The sequence below is a fragment of the Dermacentor albipictus genome, chromosome 2, assembly GCF_038994185.2.
Source record: "Dermacentor albipictus isolate Rhodes 1998 colony chromosome 2, USDA_Dalb.pri_finalv2, whole genome shotgun sequence".
Classification (NCBI taxonomy): Eukaryota; Metazoa; Arthropoda; class Arachnida; order Ixodida; family Ixodidae; genus Dermacentor; species Dermacentor albipictus.
In genome coordinates this window covers 90,207,373-90,234,399 of record NC_091822.1, presented here as the reverse complement: position 1 = coordinate 90,234,399, position 27,027 = coordinate 90,207,373, and the positions used below count along the sequence as shown (strand labels likewise).

At 46.9% G+C, this 27,027-nt stretch overlaps 1 protein-coding gene across 1 annotated transcript in view; it reads left to right on the top strand.

Moving 5' to 3' along the window:
- LOC135900983 (monocarboxylate transporter 12-like) overlaps window positions 1-27,027 on the top strand; it is a 69,174-nt gene that overhangs the window by 14,728 nt on the left and 27,419 nt on the right. Inside the window, exons 3-5 of the mRNA XM_065430609.1 lie at window positions 757-1,070; window positions 8,291-8,434; window positions 13,626-14,450. Of these exons, the coding sequence (XP_065286681.1) occupies window positions 757-1,070; window positions 8,291-8,434; window positions 13,626-14,450 (1,283 nt within the window). The remainder of the gene's footprint in view (window positions 1-756; window positions 1,071-8,290; window positions 8,435-13,625; window positions 14,451-27,027) is intronic.

Here is a 27,027-nt window from a genome sequence, read left to right as displayed (position 1 = left end):
ACGGATAAATGGATGGAATGGATAATGGATAAAAGAGCAGATTGGGTGAGGCAACAAACGCGGGTAAATGACATCTTAGTTGAAATCAAGAAAAAGAAATGGGCATGGGCCGGACATGTAATGAGGAGGGAAGATAACCGATGGTCATTAAGGGTTACGGACTGGATTCCTAGGGAAGGGAAGCGTAGTAGGGGGCGGCAGAAAGTTAGGTGGGCGGATTACATTAAGACGTTTGCAGGGACAACATGGCCACAATTAGTACATGACCGGAGTAGTTGGAGAAGTATGGGAGAGGCCTTTGCCCTGCAGTGGGCGTAACTAGGATGATGATGATGATGATGATGATGAAAAATACCAATTTTCGCAAGTGTTTTGTGAAGCACCTACTCGCATTTCAGCGTGAAATATTTCACATAGACTATTGTATGTCTACATTATTTTAAACTATTTTTTACTCCTTGCGTAATTTCGCTGCAATTGGCCTTCTAGTTTCAAGCGAGTGTCATCCGGGACAGTGATCTGGACAAGGCTCCCTCAATACTTCTTACTGGATGTGCATTTGCTCGTTACACATACACGCTGTGTGCGTGTGTATTATGTACGATTGGACCATTTAAGGCATTACAATTGTTTTCTGGAGTACCATACGCGAGGCGTATGTCCAGGCAAACATCACCAGCAACAACTAAAATTATCTCTCTCGCCCTCGTTTTATTAAAGCTACCTCCAGATGCACGTAATAATCGCTTATTCCAGGTTGGAACAGGAGACACAAGAACCCACCTCATCCCCGGCGAGTTGCCTGGCCGAGCCTGCAAGATTTTCTTTGGGCTGCCATGCGCACGACGCTCCCAAGTCGAGCGAAGTACGGATCGGAAAAAAGGCCGAGGCGGCGGGCATCGACAAATGCTGGTGGGTGGCGGTGCTGGCCTTCGTTATGGCAACCATGGAATCGTCCTCCAGCCGCTGCTCCGGCTTCCTTATGGTCGGAATCATGGAGCAGATGAACGTCGAACGTGGCCTCGCTTCCTGGCCTGTGAGCCTGATCGGTTCTCTCATTGGCTGTGGAGGTGAGCGCTTCTAAATTGATTCGATTAATCAATTATCCATTCAATATCAATAACCTAATTAGGTAAACATTAAAATTGTACATAATAGTTGCACTGAATACCATTAGGCTAGTTGCCGGTTTAAAGGAGATTGAATCTACAGCTAGGTGTCGGGGACAAACTTGATGATGAAACTAGTAAGAACAAACGAGGAAAGGCAAATTAAAAAAAGAGTGAATCCTTCAATAGACAATTGCAATTGGCCATGTACACTCAGATGACAAAAATAACACTGCATGATAGAACACTGGCAGCTTAGTCGATAATATTTTGATCTTTTGTGTAAAAAAGCTCAGACAGCTTTTTCAACTTTGCGGTAATTTTTTAGGCGGCAATTCATTCCAAATCATTGCCCCATGAACATGAAGAAGTCTCTTGCCCTATACACTGCGACAGACGGCTGAATAACAAGGCTGAATTGTAGTCCCCATTTCACACTGCTATCACAAGAGGTTGAAATGAATAATCAAATAATTACCACAAGTGCACTAAATAACGTCCTAACTAAGTACCTTTTGGCCGATATTCCAATTTCCAAATTCTAGCCGTGGACTTCACAAGGGGGATCTACTTGGAACGAATTCTAAGGATGACGCGTACGAGCTACGAGATATTAATTCCCGAACTTTCAGTTCGAGCGTTCCAGGTACTTTTGTGCTTGAATGCATGAAACGACGTTTTGTTACGAAAGTAACTGGAACGCCAATGCATTTTTCCCCAAAGTTCGGTGATTAACTGGTGTCTAGAAATTGGTGTCATCCTGAGAATTCGTTCTAAGTGGATCCGCCTTGCGAATTACACGTAGTATTTGTATTTGCACTATGGGTCATAGGGTAAATAGTCTAGCATGTAATTATCGAAGTTTTGTTAATTAGTCCATTATGAATTTCAATTTTTTTGTCGAAGTAATATCTGCCTCTTCGGGTAGAAAAGCTCATGAGCTACAATTTTGTATCTACCACAGGGAACCTTTCAAAATTTTTGAAGGCGTGTGCTCAAGCATGCTGTATATACAAACAACGCATTTGGAATGATTCATTTCGAAGTCGGTTCCCCTAACACAGAAGTATCATGTTTTAACCATAAGTCCACGTAAGCACCTCTACAAGGGCGGAATAAAACTCGTTTAGTAATTTCCCTGGTGCTCGCGCGCTTTGAGATATTTCGCGAGTGAGGAGCCTGGCATCCCAACAATCTATAAAAATGTTAGTGACTTTTCACTATGTGACAGCGTGTAACACGCGACTACACGTGATAATGCATTTTTGTCCATTCCGCGTAGAATCGTTTGAAAATGTTTTGATTGTGTGTAAGTGTGACCGGTCTGTTCAAGACCTGTTTTCTCGTTTTGCGCGTTTTATGCCCGATTTTAGATTTTTATAATGTGTAAAGTGCCATTACGAAAGATGGTAAGGCAAATCATGGATATCCCCAGTTTTTATTACTTCGAGCAATTTGGTGAAGCGCGATCCACGCTATTCATTTCCCCCTTCTCCTTCCTCCTTCCATCTGCTGGGCAGGCTAAGCCCGCGCTTTTTTGTTCAACGCGCGCCCGAGGCTTGGTGACGATTTCGGGATCCGTCGACTCGCGCGCGTCATGCCGCCGCTTGCTTCGCTCCCACGGGACCTCCCACGGGACATCCGTGCCAAGATCATGGTTCGCCCTATACGCAGAAACATACACCCCGAAAACAACAGGGGCAGACGACAAGCGAGAGGACAATTCCTTCTTAACCAAGCCTTGGCGAACCGTGAACGCTCAGCTTTTGTGGACGCGGCGGCATACACGGGAAACAAAGCTTTCGCAGTGGCTGTTGTGGACGGCCGTGGATCCACAAGATATGCAGCCACGGTAATTGCAAGGAAGCCTGAACAGGCCGAACAGGTTGCGATCGCTGTTGCGCTCACCTACGACAATCTTTCCCATATCTACAGCGACTCAATAGCCGCTATCAGAGCATTCCAAAAGGGCACGGTCTGCGCACAGCCTCTCAGGATTGTTTCAAAGAAATAGATTAAGAACCACTTCATATACTGGTTCCCGGCACACTTAGGACCGAAGATCGGCGACGTCCCCAACCTTAACGAGGCAGCACACGAGGCTGCGCGCGCGCTTACAGACCGCGCGGCTTCACCCAACCACTCGGAGAATAAGGACGCGCCCACTACATACAATGAAATCACTAAGCACTACTACCTACAACGCAGACAGTATAGCACGCCACACCGCACGCTCACTCGAGCTCAAGGGGTTATACTCAGAATGCTACAAACAGACATATACCCCACTCAAAACAGATTACACCATTACATGCCTGAGCTCTACGACAAGTCTCATTGCACCAATTGCAATACATCCCTTAACGTGTATCATTTACTCTGGCCGTGCTCGCAAGCTCACGTAAACTACGACCAGGACAAGCGCAAGTTTGAAGAGGCAATCCGGAGTGAAGAACTCGCTCTCCAACTCTGGGCCGTCCAGCAGGTCCACGACGACGCCAGGAAACTCAACCTCCCGGTTCCGTCGTGGGAGACGCCCACTCCATGAGAGCCCAAAGCTCTCGTGGCCTGCAGGACCTGAATAAAGTTGATTTCCTTCCTTCCTTCCTTCGCTGCTCTGTCTTGCTATCTCGGCGCTCGGCCTCTCGATTACGACAAGAACCCGGTACATATAACCCGTAATGACACGATTCTGACTGAGGCACACGATCGTACACGATGCTGACTGAGGCCCGCGTTCTTTACTGAAATCTGCGTGCGCCTCTTGTAGTAATGCGCAAGCTATCGCTTATCAAGATATGAACCCAACATGCACCCTCCGTGGTTGATTAGTGGCTATGCCCTTGTGCTGCTAAGCAAGGGCACTGCATCAAATCTTGGCCACGGCGGCCACATTTCGATGGGAGCAAACTGCAAGAACGCCCGTGTACCGTGCAAGTGCATGCACAGTAAAGAACCCCAGATGGTCCCATTTATTCCAGAGTCGCCCACTACAGCGTGCCTGATAATCATAATGCTGTGTTCGCACGTGAATCATCAGATGTTTCTTTAATTGTACCAAGGTTGGCTTGGCTACGCTTTTTTTACATGTCGGTGACTTGACGGAGCTGTGCAAAGGCGAATGCCTTTTCAGTCGAAAGAACAGGCTTCATCGTCGGGAATAGACAAGCCTTCCACAATTTTCAGGATGCTTAAGCTTCGCCTTTAAGAGTGGAATGCGGTAGCATTCAGAGATCCCTGAGTGCTTCTCACATTTCCCGGCAACTGCACCTTACGTAGCCGTAATGTTTACTGGGAAACGCTGGCGGCCAACGCTATGCGCGAAGGCGAACTTTGTGCGTGTGTGTGTGTGCCTGTGCGTGTGCGTGTGTGTGTGTGTGTGTGTGTGTGTGGTTGCGCGCCAAGAACCGAGGGAGCCGCGCTGTTCCTACTAAGATAGACCTCACGCGGCTGCAGGAAAACACTATCCCATCAAAATGTGTTTGTGTTAGAGTTTCGATCCCCCTTTGCGCTACACGGAGGGCCTGCATTGTTGGGTAAGCGTACTTCAGAAATAACGCTGCTGGATGCAGAACGCCCGGTTTTCTGCGACACGGGGCCCTTAACGCGTCCGCGTTAAAACAGAGAGACAGTGCATCGGCTCGTCTTCAGGTTCGTTTTCTTGCCCGAGCGCAAGCACCGCATAAAATGTGGCACGAGCGCTTCTGAGCACTTTTTTCTTCCTTCGATTCAATGCGCCGCCCCTTGTTGTATACGACGCTGCCACAATGTTTGAAAGACATTTTCGAACAGCTATGTTTCAGTGAAAAAAAATTAAATTGCGGTGTTTAAGGTGCGAAAACCGTCATCTAATTATGAGGCATACCGTAGTGGCGGACTCCGGCAAATTGGACCACCTGGGGTTCATTAACGTGCACCTCAATCTAATTACATGGATGTTTCCGCATTTCACCGCCATCGAAAAGCTGCCGCCGTGGCCGGGTTTCGAAACCGCGACTTTGTGCTCGGCATCCCCACACCGCTGTTTCCACTAAGCAACCGCAGTGGGTTGCTTAGTGGACCAAGATGGTTCCGCTGGTGTACGGTGCCGAGCTTCGCCATGTTACCTTTGGCTGAGGAAGAAATACCTTTGGTTGGCCATAAGGATGCATTCAAAAGTACATCAGCGCGATAACAGGAAAAACCTGGTGATGACGATTTATTGGCATCCCCTTTGAAACGGCCCGATGTAAAATAGTCATCTAGCCTGATTGGGTTTGCAGGTAGGCAGTTAATAAGGATCCTGACATTTCAGTGTCGCACCCTACGCTGTGACTAATCAGGTCTCAAAGAAGACTAAGTGCTATCTTCTCGCACCCAAAATCGGCGATCGCATTAATCTCTTATTTATTTTATTTACAAATACTGCTATCTCATTTTAGAGACATAGCAGAGGTTGGTTACATAACTTATGAACATAACATGTCAACCAACGTGGTTAGGCAGTTCTTTCTGAAATTCATTAGTCGGCAATGAACGCAGAGAACCATCTAAGTTATTCCATAATACAACAGTGTGTGGGAAAAAAGAAAACTTGTAGCAATCTATTTTTGGAACGAAGGGATCTATGTTTAAGGGGTGAGTACGTCGGTTTACTCGCGCAGTAGGTGTGGTTAGCGAGATAGGCGCTTCAATGTTAGATGATCCGTGAACGATTTTGTGCAGCAGGATTAGGCGGTCACACGTGCGACGAAACGACAATGTTACTCCACTTGCTATTACTCCACTTGCTGTTACTCCACTTGCTGTTACTCCACTTGCTATGTTACTCCACTTGCTGGGGACCTCTTTCTTTCCATATAGAAACCGGTATTAGATGAGAGTGGTGGTTGTCTTTAGATGCTGATCATTCTGCGCTACCGCACTTTCCTTATGTGTGCCACCCTTCTTCATAGGTGTCTGCGCTTTTGGGGGAACACAATGAATGAGACATTCTCTCGTTCATCGAACAGCTGGCAATGAAATATGCACTGTTTCTCACGTGATTTTATTGCTTGCTGTACTCTCTTCTCATACATCTCTACATACACTGGACCCGAAGTGACGTTACAACCGTCGGTGATTGACCAGAAAAGTAGCGCCCAGAGCACAAAAGTAGCGATAAGAACGGGAAGAAATGGCTTCTGCGAGTGGGAGCATCTAGTAAACAATCTAGGACTTTCTTATTTCTGCAAGAAACTTGGTTACCGCACAAGCTTCGGCTGCTAATTGCTACAGAAACAGTGAAAGTAGTCACATATAGGTTTGCAAATATAGTATTTCCTGGAAATGTACACTGCCTCATGAGGCAAGAAAGAATTTCAAGCCAGGCAAACGTGAGACAGCACCACCAATCACAGCATCTAGATCGTCAGACGCCAGGGAGCTCTCGCTCAACAGCTGATCTCACACAACTGTTCTTAAGCGATTTGGCACTCGGCGATGAACGCCCTCGTTCGAGTACAAAAACTAGCGAGAAAACTAAATTAATCTATTTACATTAACCGGCGAACATATACAAACAAATGAATTTGATTACTCAAAGAACCAATTCGCTTGACGGCGAATATTTTTCGTACTGAGAATATTAGGCCGCGCTTGTTGTTACGCTGGGTAATGTTGTAGAGAACAGAGCCGGTAAACGCCACATCTGCAGGGGTAGTAGTACATATTGCTACACGCGTGTGGTATTTGATTGCTTGAATGAGGCGCATAGGCGCCATCACTAGTGAAAAGAGGAGGAAGACGCTCTCTGGCTCTCGATCTGGCGGCTGAACTGGCCAGCGCTGCATTATTCCTTGTAAATATATTTTGTAAATAGTCTCCAGTTTCAATCCTTCGTTTGTGTAACATTTTGCCGTTCGTCGTCGTCGCCACGGAGCTCCGCAGCGGCCGCATCGCCCTGCTTTCCGCCATGGCCCCCGGTGACGACACCTCGTCTCCTTCTATTCCTGCGACCCCGACAACAACGTACGTTACGGCTACTAATGCCCGCAATCTTCGCATATTCTGCGGCCAAGATAATGTCGACGTCGAAGACTGGCTCAGCCTGTATGGGTGTGTTAGCCGAAACAACCACTGGCACCCTACCATTACGCTAGCGAATGTCCTATTCTACTTGTGCGGAACTCCTCGTTTCTGGTTCCGGCCAAACGATGACGTTGTGAAATTTGTGTTCTAAGAGGCCGTCGTTTTGAGACATACCAGCAGCGGTTCAATTTGTCGCCCAACATCTCCTAGAGCCATCAAGGCGAGGAAACAAATACTGAGATCACCTGTTTGCTGGCCTCATGTGCATCCGGAAGGCTCCTGCCTAGCACAGGTTTCCTGCTGTAGTTCCTGCAAAAATTAAGATTTTCAAAGCTGCATCGCCTGTTGCGAATTGTCTAGTCAATAAAGTAACAGGTTACAGGTAACTCAATAATTAAAAAGTAATTTACTTAATGTGAGCGTTACAGAGCATACAATGTAACGGTTAAACTATAAACCTACCAAGACTCTAATTGACTATAATTACTTATATACATGTAATTCATTACGTACAAGTCTGATTGGGACCAATATGAGTCCGGACCTCATAACATGCACCGCACCTCGCCTTGCCCCGGACCTAAACATGCACCCCTCGTCTAGACTTACGTTCGCGGAGGTTGCTTCGAAGGAACAGTGCCAGACTACGCTTTTCTTCCACAGGTGCCTCTTCGCCGTAACACAACTCATCACTGCTCCCCCAAAGCACATTTCCCAGGCGCTCCTGGTAAACAATTCGACTGCGAGCACACTGAATGGCCTCAAAAGGCAACAATCCTAGAAATACGAAAAGACACGAGAGAACACGTCAACTAAAGAAGTCTGAAAGTACAAAGGAGCGCGCATTTCAAATGAAAAAAAAAAGAACGCATAGATGGCCTCAGTCCAGACCAAACCTCACGAAGACCTTGCAGTAGCGTTCTCCTATTAAGCTTAGGTATATTTTAAGAGATTTACTAAATTTCTGTGGAACACCCTGAAGATTTGGCAGTACATTTCGCTAGGCACAATGAGCCCTGGATGAAACAACCTTTTCGAGTCGTGAATGTCTATATGAGCTAAGGCAAATTTGCGCTCACGTCATGTTATTAGACGAATAAAAATTACGCCATATGTCTTTTTTTTTCTTGCAGGCGTGCTGTCTGGTCCTCTCAGCGAAATCTTCACCACAGTTCCCGTACTGGTAGGGGGATCTGTGCTAGCGGCGGCCGGAATCATATCATCTTCATTTGCCCCGGATATTACATGGCTCACCCTCACCTTGGGAGTTATGCACGGTACTTTAACACTCGAATTCGCTCTCCTGAAGTATTTATTGCATCCCTCTGTGTCAAAGAGACAGGGGCTAAGTAAATTTTGTGACCTGAGGTTACTTTGTGAGAAAACAGTGATCAGAGGTTTTCGAAAGCGTCAATCTTGGACAGAGGACCGAGTTAAACAGAGAAGTCCTTGCTGTCTGCACCAATATGATTTGGATTCGGTTGCGCCGGGGGCAAACTGTGCGCAAACAGGGAGATTTAAAATAATGTTGACACGCGCACAGTGTCAACGTTATTTTAAATCTACCTGGTCCTTCATAGATTTCAATTACCACGACAGCTACTTTCTTCTACACGTTTCTTGGTTGCGGTTGCGTCAAACAAAAAATCGAATACCCCCGTTGCACTGCTCGTTATTGCGTTTACAAGGAGCTATGGGACAACGCCGGCAAAGTTGAGGCTAAATGCTTCCAGCTCGTCGTAACGTGATTCAGCATTTTGGTTTTCTCTGCTGCACGGCTCTACCTTCAAGTAATCTTGTAGATAAACCCTTTTGAGATAGCGTGAAGCATTGATTGGGAAACAGTGTAGGTCCACTCACAAAGCGAACACGCATCTGTTCATAACACTAGTATAAATGAAACTCTTTTGCTTTGTCGAGGAAAAGAGGTTATTGGATATATTAGGAAGAAATGTACACATAGAAAAATACTCCACAAGCTCTATGGCATAGGCGGGCTATAATTCATAGCTAAGTAGTAAATGGGTATACCATTAGACGGTGTAACATGCTCAACGTCGTGCATGCCTTTCTCTCGTTGTTGTTTCTGTGCGACATTGTATTAAGACGCGTGAGATGCTGAGGAAGCTACATAGACGCGAGCAGCACTTTCCGCTGTAAAGGAGCAAAAAAATGGGAGATAATGGAGGAAGGAAGATTAAGCATCTCCTTTGACCTGAACGGCAGAAGGTGGCGAGCGTCTAGCGTCTGTTTGCCCAAGATGTTTCTTTATGGGGAATGATGACTGCCCTGAAGATCTGGCATTCGCAATGAGTGCGGAATAGGAGGTCCTTGGTCAAGCGCGCACGGAGGCAGTGGTAATGAAGTATGGTGGTGCGAGTGGCTCGTTACTTGTCTGCTGCGGGGCAGTGACACAGGAGGTGCTCCACAGTTTTAAATCACTCACACTCTGCGGTGGTGGGATAGGAAGCCATACCTAGGTGGTGCCTCCAAGCGGCGTTCTAGCTGCAGCCTAACTTCAGCATGAGGAGTGACTACTCTCTTATGGTAAGATCTCGGCCTGGCAGAAATAATAGGGGTTTGCTCCCAACCACGCAAGCATGGGCATGACAGCTCAATAGCAGCCTGCGGACACTGTGCCTCGAGCAGTGGGAAGCTACAACTGCGTTACTGACGGCTGTGGTAGTGGTATTTGCCACCTTGGCAGGAGCATCTGCTTGTTCACTGCAAGGGATTCACACATGTGACGACAGCCAGTACAAGCAGACATAGACACAGCTTGCAAGAAGGACCCGAAGTTTGGTTCCCAGGAAGACCACACTGAAGGCTAACTTGTGTGACTACTTCAGCGCACTCTGGTGGCGCGATGAGATCAATCCAGGCAAGTAAGAGATTTGCGGTTTACGCCGCACAATAAGTGCAACGCGGCTGAGTCAGGAGACTTCATCAGTACCGATGATCATGGAACTTGTTGCGTCATTTTGCTTCCCTTTGTATGTGACTTGCTAAATCACAATAATCATGTCAAGCCGAGTACTGACCTGCCTACATGGTCGCCGTTAAACCCAGCGGACATGTCAATGGTGTCCACGTTACATCTGCCATCGAAGCCCATAGAATAGCGTACGATCCGTGGATCACGTGGAAGAATTGGAAAGGGCGTGTCTGCCCTTTTTCACTGTTAGGCGATGGAGCATGAGGCAAAAGATGTTCAAGCAGGCAAGTTGCTAGTTACGATAGGCGAATGGATTCAGAAGTCGTGCAGTGCCTTCCAGTTCCAGGAAGCGGAGGAAAAAAATGACGCCGTGCTTTTGATGCCGAAACTTGAGGAGTACTAGAAGATTGCAACGGACTTCAATTTGCAAGAATGTCGTTGTAGTTCAAGGAACGAAAAAGAAACCAGACATTTAATGAACGACTGACGGAGCTGGATGTGTTAGCAAATAACTTTGAACTCGTGGACCTTTAAGACAGCATGCTGCGAAGCGTAATTAATTTAGGAATTCGGGAAAAGAGCTTGCAGCAAAGAATGATCGCGGAAACTGGGACGTACCACAAGAAGGTTGACAACGCCGTACGGAAGAGCAAGGCAAAGAACACTTTCGCGAGGTAAGTGAAGATACGGGCGCCAGCAAACGCACAACAGTGAACGCGGTAAAAACGACAACAAAAAAGAAGGCATTTGCTACAAATGTGAGGGTCATATGCACCACGGTGAAACTTGTCGAGCAAAAGAGAAAACATACCGGAAGTGTAGAAGGCTCTACCACTTTGCTCGTGCGTTCAAGCCGTCCACTTTTCGCGCAGCATTAACCAACAAATACCAGAGTTACACGCTGAAGAAAAAAAAATGTTTTCTAAAAACCTTAACTCTCGGTGCAATAGCCACCGATGACTGGAGCGCTACGAGCTTATAATGAAGGCCATCCTAAAATGTGCGACCTAGAAATATAATTACATGACGCGACGTTGCAAAGCGGCCAAAGAATGCGTCAACAAGACTGCCATATCAAACTCATAGCATTTTTAAGGCGCAATAAAATTCGCGCATGCAACAATTCATGCTTTCGGTGTATTACATAATCAGGGAACAAACATTCTACAATGAAGCTGTTAGCATCTTGGTGGTCAGTATTTTTCATCTCCGTCCGTGAAACAAAATTGTCATCATAACCAATGGCACATACCCCCCCCCTCCCACCAAAGCAAGAAAAAAAATGCCATGACTAATTCGCTTGTAATGCTGCAGCCACTAAGGAAAGGGAAGCGGATAGTACCTACATTCATTGCATACAACCTGCACTATGCATATAACGTACAGAAAGGCGTACGTTTCGATGAAGAAAAGGCTCAAACAGGCATCGGTCCTCATCAAAAATGGTTTCTACCTCCGTAGGCAAGCAAGAATGTAAAAGCTACGGCACTAAAACCCCTTAAACTTCGTAAAGTAGTGACATTCTCCTCTCCCGCCTTCACTTCCCCGTCGTTTCTCCTCTCTTTCCCGCTCCCTCCTCGACCGTGGCGCCGCCTACACTGCTCGAGCGTAGCCACGGCGCCAACGTGCGCTCCTCGGCGCTCCGTAGACGCTTCTCGAGCAAGAATGGCGCTGATGCATGGCGCGAGGGGCCACGTGATGCTATAAGACCAATAGCGACGCGGCGTCGGCCTCGGCCAGAGCGCGCTAGGAGGAGGCGGCATTCTTTAAAGCGTGGCAGTACTTTACGAAGTTCAAGGGGCTTTATACGGCAGAGGCTGGAAGCGCTGAGCAAAATTAAGCCGACATTGCGCACATTTATTGAAATCGCCCACACAACATGCAGAATAACATATGTATTAATAAAAAAACATGCCGAAATCAAGCATCTGAACCATCAATAAAACATTGCGTACCCCCCTCAGAAGTTGTAGTGATGGTAATGCAACAGTTTCGCTGGACAACCACTTTTGCAAGGCCGGAATGACGAGTCACTTTTGTTCATTGTCGAACAAAACATTTCTGCCAGTTGGAGTGGTGCAGCAGCTGCAAGCCTGGGCTTCATATCTCGTGTGCGAAATATGCAGAACGAACTGTGTCCGTCAGTGCAGCCACCTGGAAGAACTCTTCAAGGGACTCGGGCAGCTAAAAGTCTTTAACACACAAACACACGAATTTAACACAGACAAATTGTGCGTGGCGCTACAGACACGATAGACCTTAAGGTTCGCGGGTTTTACACACTAAATAGCGAGTTCAGCTATCACTGCTCAGCTAATCAGGCAGGCCCAAACTCTGCCCTATGCAGGCGGCTTAATCATCTACCACATCGAACGTTACCGCTATCTAACAGAAACTTTCAGGTATTTGCAATGTTGCGCAGACGCTAGGACCAATTGCCATTTGACTAGGCGACCTCAACTTCCGTCCCTGAACCAAGCAAGGCCTGTTCATCTGTTCTCATTATTAAACAGGACGCATTCAGAACGGCACTCAAAGATTCACTCGAGAATGGCTCCTACTTGAACGCTTGCGTGAAGCCAGATGTACTGCCACATATAGTTTGCAGCTTACCTACTCCGCTCATATCGCTAACTTCTGCTGAGTTTTCGATGGCCAGGAAAGAAGCGCAGGATATTATTTTATGTCTCAGTCGTGGCAAAGCAATTATATTGAAAGAACTTTTCCCCAAACGCGCAACTGCTTACTCAACCGAATACGCCAAGCGACTTGCTTGAGAAAAGTGGCAGAAGCATTGAAAATTATTTCACAGCCTCTGAGGAGCCAGCAGCGTGTGGTAGGTACAGAGACGGGAGCTCTCTTTTTCCTTCGCGCTACGGAAGGTGCGACTGTGACCCGACTTTATAATGAAGCAAATCTGTCTCATCTTAGTAAGATGACAAAGCAGATGCGTTACAGCGTAATGGAGAGATTGGTACCGGTAAACATTTGTATGTATATTAGTGAATAAAGTGACATGGAGTACGATTAATAAACATTAAACATGTCAGGAAACCACAGTTGACCAGGAAATACTTCAAGCACTTATTTTATTCGTCGACCATGTACAAATCAAGTAGTTTTCATGTTCTAGTGGTGAATGATGAATATAGCAATTTATTCTCAACCCGTCTTCCCCACGCTGCGCAAGAAAGAACAAAAAAGATTTGAATTGTTTTATTGTATTAGTGATATTTATGTTACACTTTTTATTCTGTGCTACCGCTCGTTATTGTGCTGCACGCTATCGCTATTTTGCATTTTGTTACTAAATTCAATTGATGATGCTTATTTTTGTTGTAGTAATGTCCCAAAATGCAACCCTCTAGGTGTAATAATTAAATCATTTACTACTTCTGTTCACCACTTCTATGTCGAATGTTGCACTGATTGCATATTCAGATACATATAACAGATGCGCCCTCTCAACGCACATTAAAACGCGCTCATCTGTCTTTGGCTTCGTGACGTCGTTTTGCATGTGCTACGTGCAGGTGTGGGTCTCGGCATCGTGATATGCATGCTGCAAGTCCTCATCAGCATGTACTTCGAGCGGTACCGGGGCGCGGCCAACGGCATCATGTACACCGGCTCCACCGCCTCTGCTCTGATATTCCCCCGTCTGCTGCTCTATTTTAGCGACACCTTCGGCTTCCGAGGAAGCCTAATGCTTTTTGGTGCTGTCCTGATGAACATGATAGCCGTGAGTCTCGCCTTTCGGGAACCGTCGTGGATCCGGAATGACAGAATCAAGAGGAGAAATGGCGTGGAGGCCCCACGGCGGCCATCAACCATCGCAGCGAACTCAAAGAACGGGTCATCAAAGGCGTCCACCATCAAGGCCGTGCTGCTAAACCTTCGCGGAGTGCTCAAGTGCGCCGTAACGTACGTGCTTGTCGTCACGTGGCTAGTGTTCTGTTACAACTACGACATCTTCTTCTCCACGATTGTGGACTTCGCTATGGACAAGGGGGTGTCCCTCAAGGACGCCGTGTCTTTCATCACGTACACGTCTGTCCCGGATGTCGTGGGGAGGCTTTTCGTCCCTATTTTGGCCGACCGCGGGATGCTGCAGCGGTCGACGTTAATGACTGCAAATTATTTTCTCCTGGGCATGTGCACTGTGTCATTGCCAATCTGCGAGTCCTATTGGGCTCTGCTCACGGGGTGCCTGGGCGTCGCCCTATTCCTCGGCTGTGCCATTACCATGCAGAGCGTTCTGATGGCGCACTATTTGGGAATCGAAAAACTTGCCCTGGGCTTTAGCGTCGTCGGCGCTCTTTGCGGACCAGCACTCTTAGGAAAGGCCCCATTCGTAGGTGAGTGATATATTTAATGGCTTTGTGCTTACGTGTACAATGCAGAACTGGTGAAATCAAAGTAAGAAAAAGAAAGTTAAAGAATCTTAGGAGTTGTATGTAGAGACTGCAGTCAATATCCCGCCGCGCACCGAAAGAATTACTGGTTGAAGGGAATCCTTTCATAAAAACTTTGTATCAAGTGCTTTGGCGACAAAATGAGAAGCGTAAGAAGGATGGGATAATAGAGCGCTCTTTCCTGTCCCACCTTTTTCCGTTTGTCTTGCTCGCACTAGTAACTATGGCACAGCGACGCCATCAAGAGCAACTATTCCAAATTTCTGCGTTAACTGTTCTATCATGTTGCAACAACCTTCTTAAATGGCGCATCCGGGAGTAGCTTGGAAAGTACCAGCCGATTGCGGTCGCTAGCTGTGGAGTAAAACGACCATTGGTTTGCTGAATCAGAAATGTCAACGTGCACAAATAATCAGTTGTCGCACTGTCCCTAAATAATTCCCGGTTTTTAAGGTACTAAACGTTTATATAGACGCGTTCGGTGACTATGTGAATCAGGTTGTCTTGCACCATGCCGAACAGCATAGTGCTGTCAGATACATTTTTTTTCAGCCATGAATTATCCCTAGGAAATATTTTTTGTGTTATAACTAATATATGCCTAGAGCGAACAGATGTGTAGATGGTAGATAAGTTGGCGCATCGTTCTCTACATCATGCGTTCTCTACCTCATTCTACTCTCAGATTTGAATGATATTCAGCGTTTGTATGTTTCTTGTTGTTACGCAGGCGTCTGTTATCTATGCGCCTGTAAGTTCCTCCATAAATATACGCTCGAATGCAAATTCGATAAGGTCAGGCTTTATTGACAGCTGCCTAAGTGACCAGTGAAATCTTGGTGGAATGCGACCGGCGTATATTCCAAGAACCTACATCATTACTCTTGACCACATGCTTTGGCAGTGCCCCGTGGTCTTCACAGACCGTGACAAGGAAGAAGAATGGTGGCGGCAAATGCTACACAGCGAATCACTCTCTGACCAATTACGGGCAGTCCAGAAGGCCCGCGATGTGGCTGAAGGGCTCTGCCTGACAGTCCCAACGTGGGAGCGGCCCGCGTCAGCCTATGGTTGACCTTCAGGACCCGATAAAGTTCTTCATACCATACCATACCATACCAGAAAACTAAACGGTTAGGCTGTTAACGTTTTAAAATTTTCATTGGACTAATGCAATAAAACACATACAAAACCACTCGAAAAATTCGTCTGAACGAGCGAAAATGGAGACAGATAATAAGATAAAGGAGCTTAAGCTAATAATATTAGGAAAACAAAGACAGGGAAACGCACAGTGTGCTAATAGCCACATCATGTGTTCGAATGGCTACATTGCATATGAAAATATTGAGAAGCTAAAGCAGTTTCTGAACGAAAGGAAAATGTCAGAGTTTTATTGAATGCTGTTCTGTATGCGGTTGTAATTACAGTATGCGATTTAATACGAGAGAGTCCCAAGAGGATGGAGGGCTAAAATGTATATCAGTGGTAGAACCAGGAATGGCGCTTAAGGTACCGTTCTAAGAAGGGGACTTTTCTTCGTCAGGGTGGCAATACATTTCCTTCTCAGCGTTTTCATATAGCTCTAGCTATATATATATATATATATATATATATATATATATATATATATATATATATATATATATATATATATATATATATATTGTATCTCAGCACTTCGGCGTCAGTTCTGTGCCAGCACGGTACGTCTGTGCCAGCCCCTCTTACGCTGAGGTCGTTACTCACTCATACGCTCGACCGGCGCCAACGCTAAGCGGCCCGTTCATGCGCTTCTATTCGCTGCCAAGTCCCGTCCGCCCGGTTCACTTATCAGCGCACCCACCTGCTAGACCGTCTCACAACCCATGGCGCACTTTGGATAACCGTCCCATCTGCTACACCTGCGGTATCGCTGGGCATGTTGCGCGCCACTATCGCGGCCGTGTAGGGTATTTTCGTGACGTCGCGCCCCGCTTTCAATAGACACCGCATCGACCATAACGCGATGCTGATGGTGACGCTTCGGACTCTTATTCACGTCGCGGCACCTTCACCTCACGCTAGCGGACTTCACCTAGCCGCCGCTCCATGTCCCCCATGTTTCAGCAGTACAATTCTCCACCGAGGGAAAACAAACAGCCGCAGTTCCTGAGGCAAGGATTGCGCTGTCGACGAAATCTTCAATGCCTCATACTTTTCTCCGAATGAAATGGCAGTGTTTATAGATGTTGTCGCGACAAAAGCTCTTGTCGACACATGGAGCTGCCGCTTTTGTGATAAGTGAACTACTGCGCCGCGAACTTAAAGAAGTTACAATACCGGTTGCTGACCTGACATTACGGACGGCGAGCTCGCAGCACGTTCAGCCTTTGGCCGCGTGCACCGCTCGTGTTTTCAGTGAAGACGAGCTGTAGGTCGTCGAATTTGTCGTCCTCTCGCGTGCGTCGCATGATGTTATCCTAGGCTGGGACTTCCTTTCCGAATATCATGCTGTAGTCGACTGCGCTCGTGCACAACTGGCCCTGTATCCGTTCGGTACGATAGCCGCGGATCCTACGTGCCCCTCACCTAAAGTGGCAGTCGCTTCCGACGTCGACATTTCTCCGTTCTCGGCCACCTTAGTGTCCACACGTGGCCGCTCTATCAACGATTCAAGTGCATTTTTACGCCGTTTGAAGATTGTGCCCATCGCAGGAATCTCGTGCGTCCGTTTGCTGTTGCCGAATTCGCTGATGGTTGCGGTGCTGTTTACGCTTGCCATCCCTTTCCCTGCCCTTCAACTTTATTACACGGCAAATGTCTAGACCATCTGAACCCCTTTAATGCCATTTTACAGTCCCAGGCATCTTCTAATGTGCCACTACTGCCTCTTGATGCAGTCACTTCTGCCACTCCACCCGTCGAACGCGTACAAGACATTTTGTAGCGCAGCACGGATAACGCCCTCACTCAAGGCCAGGGCTGCCAAGTGGTTCAGCTGCTAAAACGTTTCCGTGTGTCTTTGTGATTTATTTATTTACAAGTACTGCTGGCAGCACTGCTACCCAAGCAGGGGAGGGCTACAAAATGTGAGCTTGCAAAGAACGCACAAAGTTATGAACATTAATACAGTCAACAACACAATCAGGCAGGTTGTTCGATTGCGTAGCAAAAAATGAATTTTGAGATTGTTCAGTTCTGGCATAATATGGCCTTAACACTTTTGTGTGGTTCAATCTTGATCATCGTTGTGGCTCAGAAAGCATGATTCACGTAGCAATCCTGTTTTGTTGTGATAAAGTACAGGGACTTTAACCTGGCGATCTGCCTGCGTAACTGGAGCGGCTGTAACTTATGTTGCCTGTGCATATCAGTAACAGATGAACGTTTTTGATAATCAGATGACATGAACCTGGCATCATGACGTTGGATACATTCTACTTGTTCGACGTTTTCTTCATGCTGCGGATGCCACACCACCGACCTCTACTCTCGGACATTTTGACCTCGATTGGTGCGTAAGAACGATGGTTGGATCAGGTTTTGCGTCGAGTACTCTAAAATGTTAACACCCTTAAGGGTGTATATGACTTGTCCCATGAGTGACACCTTTTTGGGTGTATTGCTACACCCCAAGAAAATTGGTGTAAATTAACACCCCACAAAGGGAAGGGCGTAATGTGACGTTGCGTTGCCTTTCTATCTGGGCGTAACACAGACACCACCCTTTCAATATGTGTGTAGCATTGACAACACCCTTCCAAAAGGGTGTTATCCCTGCAAGTATTTTAACGTTCACTACAGCCATGAAGTTAATGGGCAGACTAGCTGTTGTGAATGCTGCCTAGTCTTAGCAATGGTACTGCCTTGTTCAGTGTGAGCCAGAATCTGTGATACGTCGTCATATTGCGCTTCTGGTCCGTCATGTGGTAGCATATATAACGTGCGACACTTTCAGGCAAAAAAATTTAAGTTTCACGATCGCAGCAATGCACACACCCTATGCTTTGCGTAATCTTCCTCTGCAGTGATAGTACACTGCCGGCAGGATGCAGAGCGCAATAACGCGCGCTGTACTAAGGACACAGCATATCCCGCAACTTGGTGCACCAGTACTTATCATCACATGGAAACAGCACACAACCAGAAGCATGATGTTACATGCATTTCAGAAATAATTAAAAACCTCCACTTTTTAGGGCCAGAAGTTTCGCAGCAACACCAGCTCGACCAGGAGGGAAAGACACCACAGCTCGTAGTTGTAGTTCATATTGAATGCAATAAAGAGCAAGCAATGCATGTATTGGCGACGGTAACAAGTACAGTACTACAGAAGCATATGTTTGCCTCTCAATCAGTTTTTTGCCGTTTTAAGCACATATTTTATACTTCTATTCATCCAAGTTGTCATTTATCTCCACGGGATGCTTCTACTAGTACCTTCACATATACGGCTTAAAGGTAGTACTGAAAGCCAAACAAAGTGCAACAAAGCACTTCCACTTAGAATAATGTTTCAGCATTTACAAACAAAACTGCATGTGTAGTGCACACTGTTTGATATGTAAGCATGCACTATTTCCTGAAATGTATGTATGCTTAATTTACTGCCAGTGACCTGTTACACCCAATAATTTAGTTTATTTTTCACCATGTTCTTGCACTGAATATCCCACAGGCATAGTAAGTTAAGCTACCAGAACAGCAATCAGCTAGTCTAAGGTTACCTAATTGAACAAAATCATTGTAAAATTTGTGACGAAATGTCAGAAGAAAAGTATTTATTATTTCATTAAAGAGAAATGGTTAAATAATAATGTTTGCACATTTTAAAAGTAAAAAGGAAGATAAGGAGTAAAACCATACCAATACACAGAAATAAGCAACGAATAATGGCACAGGCCTGTTCAATAAATTTTAAGCAGAAAAGTTTTTTTAAATAATCTCACTACGAACTATCACATTTTCATTCGAAAAGCACTGCATCTTATAACAAAGTACAAAAATAACCGGCCACATAAAGAACAAGGCTGAGTGCGTCTATGTGAACACAAGGAAAGGAAGTTGGGTGAATTGGTACGGTAACATCTTCTTGGATTGTAGCGCAATGTGACACGGACACCGAATAGAAGCAGACAGCATGAGCGCTAACTCTCAACTAAATTTTTATTGAAACGAAGAACACATAAATATGGGTGACTGCAAAAGAACCGCAGCATAAAAACATGACAAGGTATGCAGACATCAGTTAAAAATATCAGGAAGTAGGGAAGTCAAAAAAAGGAAACAACAAAAAGACACTACTTCAGATTAACGCGCGTGTTGTGAAGGTACTGAAATTCGCATTCTAAGAGAGACGAAGATGCCTGGCTAACGCAAGTCTCTCCTAATATTTTGATGTGGAATGCTTCGATTATTTCCTGTGTGGTTTGGCGCTTGTGTCTTGAAAGAATTTTTGTGTTTTCAAACAATTCTTTACAACCGCAATTGAAACGATGTGACGCTAGATGTGAAGCGCATTAGGGTTATTAAGTAAACATTTGTGTTCTTCTGGTCGAATATTATTCTACCTGCTGTTCCGTCCAATGTAAGTCTTCCCGCACTTGAGAGGAATCTTATAAACTATACCAGTGTTACATGGCACTAAAAAGGAAACATGTCTGATGCCGCAATCATCTTTTCTTTTTTACCACCCTGTTCAAGTTTCGTATTTAACATAGGGCACATGACAGACAACTTGCGGGGCCGAGAAAACTTTATCCACGTCATATCTATTGGCCGCGTTCCCCAAACCATGGGATAATCTATGTACAGTGCTCACGGAATGAAACGCGTCAATTTAGGGCAACGTAATGGCATACATTCGTTTCAACCGGCTGGAGTTCCGTGTCACATCGACGTGATTCTGGCGCGTACACTTACATCGGGGTACTCGTCACCTTTGGTGACCAAATTATTAGCGACATGACATGGTGCTCCCGCGTACTTCGCACATATGTAGGGCTCTACTAAATGCTCCGTGTCCCATTTCATTCCGTGAGCACTGTACATAGGGCACCACAGCAAACCGTTTTTCTTTTTTTGTTGTTTTTTAGCGGGGCTTTTTATCCATTTTAAAAGCTTTTCGCAGGTTAATGATCATAAATGCACAGGATAACTAGCCTTCTCGAGCCTATTTGTTGTGAAAAACTTTGTTTCATATTGCGTGGACATGACTAGCTTACTCAGCTCTTAAGTTTGCCATTACTAAGTCATGTCCACACAATATGAAACAAAGTTTTTCACAACAAATAGATAGGCTCGAGCAGGCTAGTTGTCCTGTGCATTTATGATCACTAACCTGCAAAAAGCTTTCAAAATGGGTAAAAGGCCCCGCTAAGAAACAAGAAAAACAGAAAAATAAGAATTTCTGTGGCGCCCTATGTACATAGATTATGCCATGGTTTAGAGAATGTGGCCAATAGATATGACGTGGATAAAATTTTCTCGGCCCCGCAAGTTGTCTATCATGTGCCCTATGACAAATAGGAAACTTAAACAGGGTGGCAAAAAAGAAATGATGATCGTGGTGTTAGACATGTGTCCCTTTTTGTGCCTTGTAACACTGGTATAGTTTATCAGATTCCTCTCAAATGCGGGAAGACTTACATTGGACAGAGCAGCACGTGCATTAATATTAGACTAAAAGAACAAAAACATTCACTTTACAACCCTAATGCTTCACATATAGCGTCACATTGTTTCAATTGCGGTTGTAAACCTTTGTTTGAAGACACAAAATTCTTTCGAGACACAAATTCCAAACCACACGGGAAATAATCGAGGCATTCCACATTAAAAGATTGGGAGAAACTTGCGTTAGCCAGGCAGCTTTGTCTCTGTTAGAATGCGAATTTCAGCATCTTCACAACACGTGTCTTAATCTGAAGTAGTGTCTTTTTGTTGTGTCCTTTTGCAGTCACCTATACATGTGTGTGTATATATATATAGATATATATATATATATATATATATATATATATATATATATATGTATGTGTGTGTGTGTTGTCACGAGAGGAAAAGCCAGTCAGTCAGTTCTAAGCGAACGGCCGTTTACAGTTCGTTTTCGCAGCAGCTACCACGCACACTTCCTCTTCCTCGACATCTAGCGTAACTAGCGCGTGCCATTACCCCTCCCTAAAAAAATAAAAAAAAATAAATAAAGTTGGGGAGATGTTAAATGCCACAAGGAAAAAAATAAAAGAAATGAGAAAGACAACGGACGAGACGACAGGGGCCGAATCACAAAGTTTGTAGATGAGAGTCAGCGCGAATGGTAGGGCTTCATCCTGGTAACGTGAACAATGTCAGAGGAACGTGGTCTACAGGAGCGGTGCGAACTGTCGGCTGGAATAACTTCGTAGTCGACAGGACTTAGACGACGAAAAACTATGTAGGGTCGAAAGTATCGGCGCAATAATTTTTCTGACCGGCCTCTTTGACGTATAGGGGTTCAAACCCATACAAGATCTCCCGGGTTGTATGTGACGTCTCGATGGCATATGTTGTATCGACGAGCATCTTGACTTTGTCGGGATAGAATTCGTTGCCGCGCAAGGTGCCGCGCTGCTTCGGCACGCTGAACAAAGGCGTCTGTATCTGGTGCGGTAGGTTGTGACGAAGTTGGTAGGAGCATCACGTCGAGCATAGTGGTGACGTCGCGTCCGTAGACCAGACGAAAAGGAGGAAACCCGGTGGTTTCTTGTAGGGCAGTGTTGTACGCGAATGTCACATACGGGAGCAGTTCGTCCCAATTTTTATGGTCCGTGGCAACATACATGGAAAGCATATCCGCAATCGTTTTGTTGAGACGCTCAGTTAAACCGTTAGTCTGCGGGTGATACGCAGTTGCCGAACGGTGCGTTGTCCCGCTCAGCTGCAGGATATCTCGGACCAACTGGGCAGTGAAGGCCGTACCACGGTCTGTGATGACGACAGCGGGAGCACCATGACGAAGGACGATATTTTTGATGAAGTTAGCAACACCTGAAACAGTAGCTCGCTAAACGGCTTGTGTTTCGCAGTATCGAGTGAAGTAATCGGTGGCGACGACGATCCAGCGGTTATCAGCCGAAGACTGGGGAAATGGGCCGAGTAAATCCATCCCGACTTGTTCAAAAGGTGAGCAAGGAGGTCAGACAGGCTGAAGCAGACCGGCTGGTTTCAGTGGTGGAACTTTGCGACGCTGGCAATCTCGACAACTTCTGACGTACTGCTTCACGGTTTTTGTGAGTTTTTGCCAATAGTACTTCTGCTTGATCCTCGCGAGAGTACGCGTGAAACCAAGATGCCCAGACGTTGGTTCGTCGTGGCATCCACGTATAACATCGTCGCGGAGAGTAGCGGGAACAACGAGCAGGAAAGCGGTTTCCGTAGGGTGAAAGTTCCGCTTGTATAGGATGTCGCCACGTAGGCAGAAAGATGACAACTGACGCGCGAACTGCCGTGGGGGTTGTGGGCGGCTTCCTTCAAGGTATTCAATCAAGGGCTGGAGCTCGGAATCTTGGCGTTGCTGTTGAGCAAGGTTTAAAGACGGAAGAGTACAAAGAAAACCCGAATCGCCTTCAGTATCTAGTGCGGGTTCGACGGGGGCGCGGGAGAGACAGTCGGCGTCAGTGTGTTTCTGGCCAGACTTATAGACGATGGTCACATCAAATTCCTGCAACCGAAGGCTCCATCTTGCGAGATGGCCTGAAGGATCTTTGAGATTCGCCAGCCAGCAGAGAGAGTGGTGGTCGCTGACGACACGGAAGGGGCGTCCGTACAGGTATGGGCGGAACTTCTGGAGAGACCATATGACTGCCAGACATTCTTTTTCAGTTGCTGAGTAGTTTTTTTCAGTAGCAGACAAGGTTCGGCTGGCATAGGCAATAACGCGCTCAACACCAACTTGAAACTGTACGAGTGTCGCTCCGAGACCAACGTTCAGTATGCACTTCTGTGTCAGCCTCGGCGTCAAAGTGACCAAGGATCGGTGGTGTCTGTAGACGTTGCCGAAGGTCGTGGAAGGCGTCGGATTGTGCCGGGCCCCAAACAAATGTGACGTCGTTCTTGATGAGTCGTTGCAAAGGTTCGGCAATTTCACAAAAATTGGGTACAAAACGGCGGTAATACGCGCAAAGCCCTAAAAATCGGCGGACATCGTGTTTTGTCTTCGGTATCGGGAACAGAGCGACTGCCATGGCTTTGTCAGGGTCAGGGCGCACACCGGTGCTGCTGACAATATGACCTAGAAATTTGAGCTCCTCGTAGCCAAAGTGACATTTTTCGGGCTTCAGGGAGAGGCCGGCGGTGCGGATAGCTTGAAGAACCGCCCCAAGCCGCTGGATGTGTTGTTGAAACGTGGTGGAAAAAACAACTACATCGTCTAAGTAGACTAAACACGAGTTCCACTTGAGGTCAGATAAAACTGTGTCCATCATGCGTTGAAATGTGGCCGGAGCGGAACACAATCCAAAAGGGAGGACCCTAAATTGATAGAGACCGTCGGGTGTTATAAACGCCGTTTTTTCCTGATCCCGTTCGTGAACTTCAATTTGCCAGTACCCACTATGCAGATCCATTGAAGAAGAGTAACGGGCATGTCGCAGGCGATCCAAGGAGTCGTCAATTCGAGGAAGTGGGTAAACGTCTTTTTTCGTGACCTTGTTCAGTTTGCGGTAATCGACACAGAATCGTAGTGAACCGTCTTTCTTTTTAACTAATACAACAGGTGAAGACCAAGGACTTGCCGATGGTTGAATGACATCATCGTCGAGCATTTGTTTAACTTGATGACGAATAGCAACCTGTTCTCTTTGCGACACGCGATAAGCGTGTTTGCGAACAGGTTGGACGGTCGGTTCAGTGATGATTCTGTGTTTGATTAAAGGAGTCTGTTTGACCTTCGACGTGGTGGCGAAACAGTCGCTAAATGACGACAGAGTGAGGAGCCTCTGCTTCTAATTTTGGTCTAGCTGTGGGTTCACGTTGATGTGACTGGTCAAGTCCACATCGCTGGGTTCCGGAATCGAGATTGTCGTTACCGAAGCACAGGCGTTGGAATCGGCCACCGTTTCAAAGTAGGCCATGGTAGTATGCCTCGTAAGGTGCTTGTATTCGCCACTGAAGTTGGTTACTAGAATCGTGGTTTGCCTATGTTGGAGCTCTACGAGACCTCGTGCGACGCCGACTTCGCGATCCAGCAATATGGCGAGGTTACCTTCGGCAATGCCAATTCCTAGTTGTTCTTGGGGGCATTCAACGAGGACGAAGATGCTACTTCGAGGCGGTAACGTCACGCAGTCATCGACCACGCGTAAAGCCGCGCGGTGATGTTAATCCTCCACACTCGAATCCGAAGAAACGTAGTTAGAAAAAGTCACGAACAAGTCACGAAGGTTAATGATCGCCCCATACTCCTGGAGAAAATCCATGCCCAGTATAACTAGCCGAGAACACTTGGGCAGCACAAGGAAAGACGCTACGAAAGTCGAAGTAGAAATTGCAAGTCTGGCGGTGCATCGTCCAATGGGTGACACGAGGTGTCCTCCGGCCGTAATCAGATGTGGGCCGTCCCACGCTGTCAGCACCTTGCGTAGCCGAGTGGCCAGTGAGGCACTCATAACCGAGTAGTCAGCTCCCGTATCGACAAGTGCAGTTACCGGATAACCGTCGATTGAAGCAGTAATAGCAGCAGAAGTTCTTTTTGCAGTTTCGAATGAAGGCGTCAGCGGTACGTCGCGAGGGGATGGCGTCGGCGGAGGATATTTGACGGTTCGCATGACAGCGGCCTCACGCCCGGAGGTCGCCGTTTTCAGTTTCCCCGGCGCGGGCTTCCACCGTTGACTCCAGCGGAATCAAAGGCGTGTCGAGCACGGTTTCGTGACGCGTACCGACGAGGTGAAGGCGACCCTGACTGTCATCGCTGTTGGGCAGGAGGAAGCCGGTTACTTTCTAAGTAATGCTCGATGTCGTGCGGGCGTTCGCCATAGCGCGGGCAACGGGCGTCCGGATGGTATCCCCGCAGACGAATCCGTCGGTACCGGCAGTCGCGATACATGTGACGAGCCTCCCCGCAGTAATAGCACAACGGACTTTTGTCGGGGGCGCGCCATACTGTAGATTTGCGCGGACCAGGATGAAAAGGTGCTTGCGGATTCGTGCGGTGGATCGGACTTGGGGAGCGTCGAGAAATCCCAGCAGGCGGCTGCGAAAAACGGTCCGTCGACGGCGCGGAAGCCCGAAGAGCATCCGCGTACGAGAACGTGGGAGGTTCGGGTCGTGTTGGTGGCGAGGGATGAACCACTTTGCCGATTTCTTCCCGAATGACATCCGTAAGAACCGCGGCACTGGGAGGTGCCGGAGCTGATGCATAGGACTTCTGCAGTTCTTCGCGAACGATTTGTCGTATTAGCTCGGTAAGGGACTCCCTGTCATCATTTGCAGGTACGAGAGAGCATGCAGCAGCCATGGTGGTCTCGCGTTCATACTGCGAGAGCCGCTGCCGAAGCATACGTTCCATGACTGTTGCCTCACGAACGAACTGAGAGACTGTTGTAGGAGGATTGCGCACGAGGCCCGCGAAAAGCTGTTCTTTTACGCCTCGCATTAACAGACGCACCTTCTTGTCTTCTGGCATTAGTGGATCGGCCCGACGGAACAATCGCGTCATGTCTTCGACGAACATGCCGACGGTTTCGGTTGGCATTTGGAACCTCGAAGACAGTGCCTGTTCGGCTCTTTCTTTCCTTTCGGGAGTGCAGAAGGCTTCGCAAAGCAGTCGGTAAAACTCCTGCCAGCTGGTAAATGAGGCTTCGTGGTTTTCGTACCATACTCTCGCCGCGTCTAAAAGGGAAAAGTAGACGTTCTTCAACTTACGGCGATCGTCCCAGTCGTTAAAGGCGGCGACCCGGTTGAAATGGTCCAACCAGTCTTCAACGTCCTCAAAGGCGTCGCCATGGAACGGGTTAGGCGTGCGAGGCGCGTTGAGAATGCATGGTACGGCAGCATTTGGGATCACCTCGGTTTGGCTTGCGGTAGTTGTTGACATCTTCCTCACGGAGCTTGCCAGGGGGCTGTATTGCGGTGGAAGACCTTGGAGGCGACCGCTGCTTCGATAGCTTTCTGCCGTCCCCGAGGTACTGGCGTCGGTAGCTTCTGGTTGAGGACCCGTAGGCATACGATGGATGCGTACCCCGCACCTCCACCAGTTTGTCACTAGAGGAAAAGCCAGTCAGTCAGTTCTAAGCGAACGGCCGTTTACAGTTCGTTTTCGCAGCAGCTACCACGCACACTTCCTCTTCCTTGACATCTAGCGTAACTAGCGCGTGCCAATATATATATATATATATATATATATATATATATATATATATATATATATATATATATATATATATATATATATATGTTCTTCGTTTCAATAAAAATTCAGTCGAGAGTTAGTGCTCATCCTGTCTGCTTGTAGTCTGTGTCCGTGTCACTTCGCGCAATAATCCAAGAGCATATGTGAACA